The 13,911-nt window shown below is 35.4% G+C and overlaps 1 protein-coding gene across 1 annotated transcript; it reads right to left on the bottom strand.

The window, feature by feature from the left end:
- Positions 1 to 477: 477 nt before the first annotated feature.
- Gm38706 (predicted gene, 38706) lies at positions 478 to 2,667 on the bottom strand (the record flags this gene model as incomplete). The annotated part of the gene is made up of 2 exons (XM_030255707.1): positions 2,455 to 2,667; positions 478 to 2,247 (listed from the first exon to the last, which is right to left on the bottom strand). Coding segments are annotated over exons 1-2 (1,983 nt in total), but the record flags the coding sequence as incomplete, so codon positions are not given.
- Between the last annotated feature and the right edge of the window lie 11,244 nt (positions 2,668 to 13,911).

Here is a 13,911-nt window from a genome sequence, read left to right on the forward strand (position 1 = left end):
CATTCATTAAATTAGTAAGACTTCTGTCCTGTATGGATTCTGTAGTGAACTTGAAGTTTGGAGAATTGTGTACAAGATTTCCCAAACTCATTATATTTTTAAGGTTTCTCTCCTGTATCAATTAGTAGTGAAATTTAAGCCCGGTGTTCTATGTAAAAGATGTCCCATATTCATGACATATGTAAAGCTTCTCTCCTGTATGGATTCTGTAGTGAACTTGAAGATTTGAGGATTTTCTAAAAGATTTCCCATGCTCATTATATTTGTAAGGTTTCTCTCCAGTATGGATTCTGTAGTGAACTTTAAAATTTGTGTTCCTTGTAAAAGATTTGCTACATGCATTACATTTGTAAGGTTTCTCTCCTGTATAAATTCTGCAGTGATATTTAAGCTCTGTGTTATGTGCAAATGATTTTCCACATTCATTATATTTGTAAGGTTTTCTCATGTATGAATTCTGTAGTGTAATTTTAGCAAATGGTTACGTGTAAAAGATTTGCCACATTCATTACATTTGTAAGGTTTATCTCCTGTATGGATTCTGTAGTGAACTTGAAGATTTGAGGATTGTGTAAAAGATTTCCCACACTCATTACATTTGTATGGTTTCTCTCCTGTATGGATTCTGTAGTGAACCTGAAGTTTTGAGTTCCTGATAAAAGATTTCCCACATTCATTACATTTGTAAGGTTTCTCTCTTGTATGAATTCTGTAGTGAACTTCTAGCAATTTGTTCTGTGTAAAAGATTTGCCACATTCATTACATTTGTAAGGTTTCTCTCCTGTATGAATTCTGTAGTGAACTTTTAGCACTTTGTTCTGTGTAAAAGATTTGCCACATTCAGTACATTTGTAAGGCTTTTCTCCTGTATGGATTCTGTAGTGAACCTTAAGCTCCAAGTTCTGTCCAAAAGATTTGCCACATTCATTACATTTGTAAGGTTTCTCTCCTGTGTGGATTCTGTAATGAATTTTAAAGTCTCTGTTCCTTGTAAAAGATTTGCCACATTCATTGCATTTGTAAGGTTTCTCTCCTGTGTGGATTTTGTAGTGAACTTGAAGTTTTGAGGATTGTGTAAAAGATTTGCCACATTCATTACATTTGTAAGGTTTCTCTCCTGTATGAATTCTGTAGTGATTTTTAAGCACTTTGTTCTGTGTAAAACATTTGCCACATTCATTACATTTGTAAGGCTTTTCTCCTGTATGGATTCTGTAGTGAACTTTAAAGTCTGTGTTCCTTGTAAAAGATTTTCCACATTCATTACATTTGTAAGGTTTCTCTCCTGTATGAATTCTGTAGTGAACTTTAAAGTATGTGTACCTTGTAAAACATTTGCCACATTCATTACATTTGTAAGGTTTCTCTCCAGTGTGGATTCTGTAATGAACTTTAAAGTCTGTGTTCCTTGTAAAAGATTTGCCACATTCATTACATTTGTAAGGTTTCTCTCCTGTGTGGATTTTGTAGTGAACTTGAAATTTTGAGGATTGTGTAAAAGATTTGCCACATTCATTACATTTGTAAGGTTTCTCTCCTGTATGAATTCTGTAGTGATTTTTAAGCACTTTGTTCTGTGTAAAACATTTGCCACATTCATTACATTTGTAAGGTTTCTCTCCTGTATGGATTCTGTAGTGATTTTTAAGCACTTTGTTCTGTGTAAAACATTTGCCACATTCATTACATTTGTAAGGCTTTTCTCCTGTATGGTTTCTGTAGTGAACTTTAAAGTCTGTGTTCCTTGTAAAAGATTTGCCACATTCATTACATTTGTAAGGTTTCTCTCCTGTATGAATTCTGTAGTGATTTTTAAGCACTTTGTTCTGTGTAAAACATTTGCCACATTCATTACATTTGTAAGGCTTTTCTCCTGTATGGATTCTGTAGTGAACTTTAAAGTCTGTGTTCCTTGTAAAAGATTTGCCACATTCATTACATTTGTAACGTTTCTCTCCTGTATGAATTCTGTAGTGAACTTTTAGCACTTTGTTCTGTGCAAAAGATTTGCCACATTCACTGCATTTGTAAGGCTTTTCTTCTGTATGGATTCTGTAGTGAACTTTAAGCTCTGAGTTCTGTGTAAAAGATTTCCCACATGCATTACATTTGTAAGGTTTCTCTCCTTTGTGGATTCTGTAGTGAATTTGAAGTTTTGAGTTCTTTGTAAAAGATTTGCCACATTCATTACATTTGTAAGGTTTCTCTCCTGTGTGGATTCTGTAGTGAACTTGAAGTTTTGAGGACTGTGAAAATGATTTTCCGCAGTTATTAGATTTATGAAGTCTTTCTCCTGTACAGTTTTCATGGCTCACTTTGAGACTTGAGGAGCAGGTAAAGAATTTTTCAAATTCATTACATTTGTAAGGTGTCTCTTGGGTAGGAGTTCTATAATAAGCTTGAAGATTTGAGGACTCTATAAATGACTTACCATACTTATTACATTTATTTACTTTCTGTGCTTTCTTGAAATTTAACGATTCATTTGAGACATCCCTGTATGTATCATAGAGGTATCTCTTGGACTCTCCATTAATCCATGGTCCAGTATACCAGCTCTGAATTGAAGATTCACTTAAAAAGGCATTCTTATTTTCACTTATACAACGTTTCTCTTTAGTATGCTGTTGTGAAGAAGATTGGGAGTAGTGATTAGAGATAGCCATCTTTCTATGCTTGCTATAATGATATTCTGGAATAAAGCTGCTTATCTGATTTTCACTTGGATGAGTTTTACAAATAGAATCTTCTAATAAAGCATTACCTTGATATAATATCTCTCTATATTGATTGCTTAGGTAATACACTAGTAAAGGATTCTTAACAAAGCCTATATAAATATCAATTATCGTTTAAGAGCTTTTAAAATTACCTCCCACATTATATCTTCCATGATTCATTGCATTCACAGATTCTTTCTTATGTTGATCTACATTGTATAAATTATCACTGAGTAGGTTTTTCTCTCAAAATGTATGGCATTTCCCAAAACATTGTGGGAAATGCCATACATTTTGAGAGAAGATTCCTTCACCTTGATGACATTCAGTACGTTTTTCTCTGATCCACAATCTCATTTTTTCATAAAGCACTGAAGCACTGTTTAATCTCATAATCTGTAAAATATATGTCAGGAAACACAACTTATTCACCCAAATGTCATCTTTAATGCATGTGTATTTCCGTATAAAATAGAGTTGTGCTTCAAATCTTGTGAATCTTTTTCCTAGAGAATCATGCAGTTGTGAATATGAGAGTGACTCAGACTGACTCCTTTCAAGGGAATTTAGGGCTTCTTGATAATTTTCAGAAATGAAAAAGATGTGCGTTTCAAATTGATCATTTACATGATCATATATTTCATAGTCTGCTCTATCATGTCTATATTCCCAAAATTGCTTTCGAAAGAGATCTAAAAGGCTACTACATACAAATCTTCGTATTATTTTGTTCTGGAAGTAATCCTGTATATGTCCTTTGGGGAGTAGCTTCTTGGTATAATCACATGACAGAGCTGAAAGTATTAAAAACAAAAAATTATATGACATTTTGGAGTTAGATGAAAACAATATACATGCATAATACATGAAAAAGACCAATGTGAGCATCATACAAATTCAGTACAGAAATGTAGCAGTTTTCTTAAAAATAAAAAATTTTATAACCATTATGTATATCAGATGATATTTCATAAAATATGATAAATATTTTATAATATTATGGATGTCATAATTATTCATTATAACACTACAACTTGAAACAGAATTGGTGGAACCTATTCATTAATAAAACTTCTTCCCTCTGTGAAAATGAATCTTCGATGTGGAAATAAATAATCTTTTCAATGACAAAATGACAATAATGAGGACCTACAATACTTCTTTTAGGACTGAATTCTAATGCAACATTAAAGAATGGATTTAAAATCAGAGAGAATATTTATAAGAAAACAACGAAATATATATGATAAAATCTTAAGTGCTCCAAAATCCCATAAAGATATTTCCTAAGTGGTTTCTATAGGAGTTTTTTTGTAAAAGCTACAAACTGTAAACAACCTAGATGGAAATCTGATCTGAAGAATGGATAAATATATATATATATATATATTGCATAAAAATGTACCATATTGCATTCCTAAGACCAAAAGATCCTTCAAATGAAAAAATACCCTACTAATGAGGCCTGAATTTCACTTAGAAAGGAGACTTAAATAGCATAATAGCCAGATGGAGAAAGGGAACTCAGAGAGTCTGTGGGTCAGGGAGGGGAATGTGTGTTTCAGGATCAGACATAAAGAACAACATGAAAGAAGGACTGATGCTTATGAAAATAAATGGAAATCTGCAATTGATGGTGGTCAGTGGTGGAGGATATCTTCAGGATGAGATGGATACCAGAGACAATGTAAGAGTCAAAGAATCAATTGGGGTGACCTTAGTTGTAACTGGCTATACTGGAGATATGAAACCTGAAGGGGCCACCTCCTGTATTCAGGCATGAATGCAAATAGAGTGATAGAGATAATAACCTACCCAGAAACCTTTCAAATCTAAATTTATCCTGTCTACAAGAAACTTGTGAGACTAGGCCGGGGCCTAGAAAACAATAAATGAATGCTCACAGTCAGCTATTGGATGGATCACAGGGCCCCCAATGGAGGAGCTAGAGAAAGCAACCAAGGAGCTAAAGAGATCTGCAACCCTGTAGGTGCAACAACATTATGAACTAACCAGTACCGCGGAGCTCTTGACTCTAGCTGCATATGAATTAAAAGATGGCCTCGTCGGCCATCACTGGAAAGAGAGGCCCATTGGACACGCAAACTCTATATGCCCCAGTTCAGGGGAACACCAGAGCCAAAAAGTGGGAATGGGTGGGTAGAGGAGTGGGGGGGGGGTTATAAGGGACTTTTGGGATAGCATTGGAAATGTAATTGAGGAAAATACGTAATTTAAAAAAAAAAAAAGATTATCAATCTTCTCCCTCCTGGATTCCCTGGAAAACACAGCTGCCATGAGGTCTGCACTATTTACTTTGTGCTGCATCTTCCAGGCAATACCACTTCAACCAATGCCAGATGTCTGCAGACATCAGGAAATACAAGCTCTAACTGTATTTCTAGAAGCCTGCCAACACCTTGGACATCCAGATATCTGAACCTATCTGTGACTACAGTCTCTGTCTGCAAAACTGGAAGACTGCTGCCATCCAAGGAAAACAGTGTCTACTTGAAATCCCAGAGGCCTTAGACTACCCAGAACTACCAGCTCAACGTGCAAAGTCCCATAGCTAACTGGGACTACCAGGACTGTGAACACCAGAGACCTCCAGGTGGCCTAAGGAATAGGAAAGAACATAATCAACAAAATTGAGGGCAATATGGTACTACTGTAACATAGATATCCTACAAATTTACTCACTGTGTATCCTCACAATCCTAAAGTGTAAGAATATAACCTGAAGTTCAACATTATGAACATGATGGATTACTTTTAAAAAAATAAATAAAATTTGTTTACAGAGATTCACATGAAGAAATAATAGAAAATATAATTAAACTTGTAGAAGCCCTTAAAAGGTAGCAAAATTAATACTAAGTATCATATGGTAATATGTTCCTGTTAATAAAATTAATAAAAATGTTAAGATATGAAAAGAAAAATAGGAAAAATGAAGAATCTGAGACAATCTTAGAAAGAGGAAGTCTAGAAAAGTGATCAGGAGTTTTAGTTATAAGCATCATCAACACAAACATGAGATAGAAGAGAACATGTCAGGCTTAGAAGCTAGGTTAGAAATTCAAGTAAAAAGATTCAATATGTTATCTTCAAAGGGAGAGTATGTCAGCATCCAGAGATGCAAGGCACAGGAAGAGCTGAGAGACCTCTATCTTCTTCTTTAGGCCAATGGGAGACAACTGGCTTCCAGGCAGCAAGGACTAGAGTATGAAAGCTGATGCTCACAATGACACACCCACTCCAAAATGGCCAACTCCTCTCCTGATAGTGCTACTCCTTATCCCAAGCAAATACAATCCATCAAAGTGAGGAATAGTCTTGAATGCAATGGTACAGGAGACAACATATTGAGCAGAACAAAAATTGCTAAGGGTCTAAGATCAAAAAATTTTAAATGGGATCTCCTAAGGCTAAAAAGTGACTACGAGACAAAAAAAAAAAAAAAAAAATTATAGGATGAAATAACAGACTATATACTGTGAAAAGAAATAGATAACCCCTACATCTAACAGGTTTCCAGGATCCCAGGATAACATGAGCTTGGTCAAACCAGGTTATAAAGGTCTCAAAGGAGGTTTGACTGCCAAGAACTCTGAAACACTCAGAATATCAGGTTCACAGGAAACTGGAATCAAAGGATCACAGAGAAAGCAGGACTCTGAGGAGTCCTGAAACAACCAGGATTATAGGAAAGACAGGCTCCAATCAGAAACACTGATAGGAGCAAGCCCTTGAGATAATTAGATGGCAGGAGGCAAGTGAAAGAACAGAAGCAGCAGAAACCAAGGTTACTTGTCATCATCAGAAACTAACTTTCCCACCATAGCAATCCTGGATATACCATCACACCAGAAAAGCAAGAAATGGATCTAAAGTCACTTCTCATGGTAATAATTGAGGACTTAAAGAAGGAAATATAGGAAAACACAGATAAACACATCGAAGCTCTTAAAGAAGAAACAAACAAACAAACAAACAAAATCCCTTAAAGAGTTTCAGGAAAATAATACCAAAAAGGTGAAAGAATTGAACAGAACTATCCACGCTCTAAAAATGGAAGTAGAAACAGTAAAGAAATCACAAAGGCAGACAAGTCTGGGGATAGAAATCCTAGGAAAGAAATCAGGAACCATAGATGTGAGCATCAGCCACAGAATACAATAGATGGAATAAAGTATCTCAAGTGCAGAAGACTCAATAGAAAACATGGACACAATGATCAAAGAAAATGCAATATGCAAAAAGATCTTAACACAAAACATCCAGGAAATCCAGGACACAATGAGAAGACCAAACCAAAGGATAATAGGTGTAGATGAGAATCAAGATTTTCAAATTAAGGGCCAGTAAATATCTTCAACAAAATTATAGAAGAAAATTTCCCTAACTTAAAGAAAGAGATGCCTATAAACATACAGGAAGCATACAGAACTCCAAAGGGACTGGAACAGAAAAGAAATTCCTCCTGATATTTAATAATCAGAACAACAAATGCACTAAATAAGGATAGGATATTAAAAGCAATAAGGGGAAAAGTTCAAGTAACATATAAAGACAGGCCTATTAGAATTACACCAGACTTTCACCAGAGACTAAGAAAGCCAGGAGATCATGGACAGATGTTATACAGATCCTAAGAGAACACAAATACCAGATCAGGATACTATATCCAGCCAAACTTTCAATTAACATAGATGGAGAAAGCAAAGTATTCCATGACAAAACCAAATTCACACAATATCTTTTCATGAATCCAACCCTTCAAAGGATAATAAAGGGAAAACTCCAACTCAAGGAGGGAAATGACACCCTAGAAAAAGCAAGAAAGAAATCCTTCAACAAACCTAAAAGAAGATAGCTATAAGAACAGAATCCCAACTCTAATAACAAAAATTAGAGTAAGTAACAATTACTTTTCCTTAGTATCTCTTAAAATCAATGTACTTGATTACCAAACAAAAAGATATAGACTAAAAGACTGTCTACATAAACAGGAGCCAACATTTTGCTGCATACAGGAAATATACCTCAGGGGGGGGGGGGAAACAGACCCTATCTCAGAGTAAAAGACTGGAAAACAATTTTCCAAGAAATGGTCCGAAGAAACAAGCTGGAGTAGCCATTCTAATATCTAATAAAATCTACTTCCAACTGAAAGTCATCAAAAATAAAAGGAGGGGCACTTCATACTCATCAAAGGTAAAATCTTCCAAGATGAACTCTCAGTTCTGAATAACTGTGCTCCAAATGCAAGGACATCCACATTCATTAAAGAAACTTTAGTAAGCTTAAAGCACACAGTGCACCTCACACAATAATAGTGGGAGACTTCAACACCCCACTCACATCAATGGACAGATCCTGGAAACAGAAACGAAACAGAGACACATTGAAACTAATAGAAGTTATGAAACAAATGGTTTTGAAAGATATCTACATAACATTTTATATTAAAACAAAAGGATATACCTTCTTCTCAGCACCTCATGGTACATTCTCCAATATCGACCATATACGTGGTCACAAACAGGCTTCAACAGATACAAAAATATTGATATTATCCCATGCATCCAATCAGATCACCGTGGAATAAGGCAGATGATCAATAACAACCTAAATAATAAAAAGCCAACATTCACATGGAAACTGAACAACACTCTACTCAATGATAACTTGGTCAAAGAAGAAATAAAAAAGAAAATAAAGACTTTTTAGAGATTAACGAAAATGAAGCCTCAAAATACCCAAACTTATGGGACACAATGAAAGCAGTCCTAAGAGGAAAACTCATACCTGTGAGTGCTGCCAAAAAGAAACTAGAGAGAGCACACACTAACAGCTTTACAGCATAGTTAAAAGCTCTAGAACAAAAGGAAGCAAAGTCACCCATGAGGAGTAGACAACAGGAAATAATCAAACTCAGGGCTGAAATCAACCAAGTAGAAAGAAAAAGACTATACAAAGAATCAACCAAATCAGGAGCTGGTTTTTAGAGAAAATCAACAAGTAAGATAAATCCTTACCTAAACTAACTAGAGGGCACAGGGACTTTAACCTAATTAATACAATCAGAATTTAAAAAGTGGACATAACAAGAGAACCTGAGGAAATCAAAAGCATCATCAGATCCTACTACAAAAGGCTATATTCAACAAAACTGGAAAACCAGGGTTAAATGGACAGTTTTCTAGGCAATTATCAGGTACCAAAGTTAAATACATATAAGATTACGATATAAAAATTATACCACAGAACTCCTAAACCTGATCAACAGCTTCAGTGAAATAGCTGGATATAAAATTAACTCAAGCAATTCAGTGGCCTTTCTGTACAGAAAGGATAAACAGGCTGAGAAAGAAATTAGGGAAAGAACAACCTTTAAAACAGTCTCAAAAAATACAAAATACCTTGGTGTGATTCTAACTAAGGAAGTGAGAGATCTATATGATAAGGACTTCAAGTCTCTGAAGAAAGAAATCAGAGAAGATCTCAGATGGAAAAATATCCCATGCTCATGGATTGACAGGATCAATATAGGAAAATGGCTATCTTGCAGAAAGCAATCTACATATTCAGTGCAATCCCCATCAAAATTCCAACTCAATTCTTCAATGAATTAGAAAGGGCAATTTGCAAATTCATCTGGAATAAAAAAATAAAACCTAGGATAGCAAAATTTTTTCTCAGTGATAAAAGATTCTCTGGTGGAATAACCATGCCTGACTGTACTACAGAGCAATTGGGATAAAAGCTGCACAGTCCTGGTACAGCAACAAGCAGGTAGACCAATGGAATAGAATTGAAGACCCAGAAATGAACCCACACACCTATGGTTCATGCCTATTGAATTGCATTCATAGTACTGTCAGATATTGCAACACTATAGGAAGACAAAACAAATTATTACTCTCACCAAGCTAAAGAATTTTTGAGGTCCAATACTGACATTTCCTGGAATATATGTTCATTGGTGTATATAATGTTCCAAATGGCTTGGAGCTACCTTCCAATTTTTAATTTGCAGCATTATGGCTTTTTGAGTTAACACACTTATGAGGCCAAGAACATGAGATCAAAAGGGACCTGGGCCCTACATTAAAATCTACTATTATTTATTATTATTTATCATTTCATTTGTTTACATTTCAATGTTATCCTCCTTCCCAGGTATGCCTCCCCAAACTCCCCATTCCATCTTCAATCTTCCCCCTACACTTTACCCCTATGAGGGTGCTCCTCTACCCACTCACCAACTTTAACCTCACCTCTCTAGACTCCCCCTATGTTGGGGCATCAAGACTCCACATCAGGCCTCCCCTCCCATTGATGCCTAGAAAGATGATACTCTTCTACACATGTATATGGAGCCATGGCTCTCTGTATTTATACTCTTTGGTTGGGGAATTTCTTCTAGGATCTCAAGGATATTCACAAAGTTGATATTGCTCTCCAGATACGGTTGCAGTTCCTTTTGGCTCCTTTATTCCTTCCCCTAGCTCATCCATTGGGGTCCCCAGGTCAGTGTGTGAGTATCTGCATCTGTGTTGGTCAAATGCTGGTAGAACCTCTAAGGAAACAGCCATGCCAGGCTCCTGTCAGCAAGCACTTCTTGGCATCATCAATAGTGTTGTGGATTGGTGTATGCAGTTTGGATGGATCCATCTGTACACTGGTCTCTGGATGGCCTTTCCTCAGTCTCTGTACCAATTTTTATGCCTCTCTTTCCTTGGGATAGGAACATTTCTGAGTTTAAATTTTGATATATGTGGATAGTCCCATCCCTCAGTTTGATGTTGTGCCTATCTACTGGAGGTAGTCTTTCCTGGATATATGTTCACTTTATTGTATATTTTGGCTACACTCATCAAGTTTGTGTCCTGGGAGCCACTCCACTCCCTGGAGTCTGAGACTTTCTAGTGGCTAATCCCAGTTCCCTTTATCCATTGCTACATGGTTCTATTCAATATCGTGCCCACTGAATTTCGTTGGTCTTTCTTTCAATACCTGAACTTGCTCCCCTTTTTCCCCTCCTAGATTCCTCCTTCCCTCTACCTCCTGTGATAATTTTGTCTTATGTTCTATGTAGGATTGAAACATCTGAACTTTGATCTTACTTCTAGGAAAGCTCCAAATTGATTGTGGGTTGCATTGTGGGTATTGCAAATTTTGGGCTAATATCCACTTATCATTGAGTATATACCATGAGTGTTCTTTTGTTTCTGAGTTACAATATTCAGGATGAAACTTTCTCATTCCATTCATTTGTCTGTGAATTTCACAAAGTCCTTCCATTTATTTGTAGAGTAGTACATCGTTGTCAAAATGTACATTTTCTGTGTTCATTCTTATGTTGAAGGATATCTAGGTTGTTTCCATATGCTGGTTATTACAAATTAGACTGCAATAAAAATAGTGGAGCATGTGTCCTTTTTATATGCTGGAGCACCTTTTGGGTATATAATTAGTAGGGGTATATGATCGTCTTCAGGTAGAACTATTTACAGTTCTCTGAGGAACTGTCAAATTGATTTCCAAAGTAGTTTTACAAGGTTGGAGTTCCACCAGAAGTGAAGAAGTGTTCTGCTTTCTCTACATCCTTGCCAGCATTTTCTACTTCCTGACTTTTGGATCTTAGCCATCGTGATTAGTCTGAGGTGAAATCTAAGGTCATTTTGATTTGTATTTCCTTGATGACTAAGAATGTTGAACATTCCTTTAAGTGCTTCTCAACCATTTGAGATCCCTCAGTTGATAATTCTTATTTAGCTCTGTACCCCATTTTAACAGGGTTATTTTGTCCTCTAAAGTCTAACTTCTTGAGTTATCTTTAAATTATGGATACCAGCCCACTATTTGTTATAGGTTGGTAAAGATCTTTTCTCAATAAGTGTGTGTCCTGTACCTCCTCACAGAGATTGAGCAAATTGAAAAAACTTCTGTAAGGCAAAGTACATTACAAATAATCAATTACAATGTCCTTTGCTTTACAGAAGATTTTCAAATTTATGAAGTCCTATCTGCCAATTTTTGACTTTACAGCATGAGCTAGTGGTGTTCTGTTCATGAAATTTCCCCCTGTGCCAATGCGTTTGAGGTTCTTTCCCACTTACTCTTCTATTAGATTCAGCCAATCTGATTTGGACTTGACTTGGACTTGAGCTTTCCACAAAGAGATAAGAATGGATGAATTTGTATTCTTCTACCTGTCAACTAAAAGTAGAAACAGCACCATTTGCTGAAAATGCTGTCTTTTTCCCAATGAATGGGTCTATTTTCTCTGTCAAAGATCATGTAAATTCTCTATCCAAGTAAAGTGAACATAGATGTGTGGGTTCATTTCCGGGTCTTCAATTCAATTCCATTGATCTACCTGCTTGTACAAACTCCATGCAGTTTTTAATCACTCTTGGTATGAACTACAGTTTGAGGTCAGGGAAACTGATTCCCCCAGAATATATTAATTGTTAAGAACAGATATTTCAGAGGCTGGTGAGATGGCTCAATGGTTAAAAGCACTGACTGCTCTTTCATAGGTCCTGACTACAATTCCCAGCAACCGCATGGTGGCTCACAGCCATCTGTAATGGGATCAGATTCCCTCTTCTGGTGTGTCTGAAGACAGCAACAGAGTGCTCAAATACATTAAATAAATAAATAAATAAATATTAAAAAGTGGATTATGCTATCCTGAGTTTTTTGATAGCATATATAACTGACCAAACTTCCACAAGAGTACTCCTATATCTGACAAAAAACTTCAGCAAAGTGTCTTGATATAAAATTAACTCAAACTAATCAGTAGCCTTCTTCTGATTAAAGGATAAATGGGCTGCGAAAGAAATTAGGAAAATGAAACCTTTTAAAATTGCCAGAAATAATATAAAATATGTTGATGTGATACAATCCAGGCAAGTGAAATATCTGTATGACAAGAAGTTGAAGTGTCTGAAGAAAAAAAATCTAAGATGACCTCAAATGATAGACAGATCTCCCATGATCATTGGCAGGATTAACCAAGTAACTATAGCCATATTTCCAAAAGTAATCTACAGTTTCAATGCAACCCCCATGAAACTTTCAAGTCAACATTTCAGAGAGATATAGCAATTCTCAAATTCATCAAAAAATCTACTTTTCATACTACAAATAAAGTTGGCTACCATATGACTCTTAAGGTTATACTTCTTTTCCACTAGATATGTATATCACTTAGACTTCAATGGAGAAACTTAATATGTACACCAACAATGTACAGAAACAGAAAGACTTCAGAACTCTTAGTCTTATCCAAATTTTCTTTATCATACCCTCCTATCAAGGATCAGGAACTTAAACAGAAAATAAGACAGAAGGATTTAAAGCCTAGATTTAGTGAATGATGCTAAATAAAATGCATCTGTAGAAGAGATAGAAAGTGAGAGATGAAGAAAGAGGCAGAAAAAGAGAAAAAAGGACAGAAAAGTCAGAGTAATCATGATATTGAGTTAGTGTAGAGAGTGGAGATGGTCTGCAAGAAGCTAAAAAAGAAAAATATGAGAAAAATATACTCTATAAAACAACTGAAAATGGAAAAAAAACCAATAAATTACTCAAATATAAATGATTATTACTGACCATTCACATGTAACAGAAAAAAAGTAATTAGAATATAAAATAATCTGCTACTTTGTAAAACTGTCTAAACATAGTATATTTCAAAACATTAGTATTCAGGTAAAATGAGGCAGAGATCATATAGTATCCATAGTTGTACTCTTTATTTTATTCATTATTCTGAAAGAAATTCTTAGGAACAATTTCTATTGCAGAGCTTTTCTAGCCATATGTCAGGTCTGGACTACTCCTGAGTTTACATTCATCACATCACATATAATTTCTCTTCAAATTACCTGGTTTTTTTCTTTCTGTATCTTCTCTACCAGCAATCCATGGTTCATTATTTTGTTCAAGACAGAAGTTTACCTCTGACTTTGAAACAGCAACACCTGTATATTCAAATGAGCACAAAAATATGCTATTGAATATACTTATGTTCTAGCACAGAATTATGATATGTAGGTGACATGGAGAGAATAAAAGATAAATGAATGACTTTTTATATTCACTTATCTCCAAAGTGTTTTAGAGTCTACATACTGAAACCTTTTTAAATTCTGAATTTCATTGTAC

The sequence above is a fragment of the Mus musculus genome, chromosome 6 (genome assembly GCF_000001635.26).
Source record: "Mus musculus strain C57BL/6J chromosome 6, GRCm38.p6 C57BL/6J".
Lineage (NCBI taxonomy): Eukaryota > Metazoa > Chordata > Mammalia > Rodentia > Muridae > Mus > Mus musculus.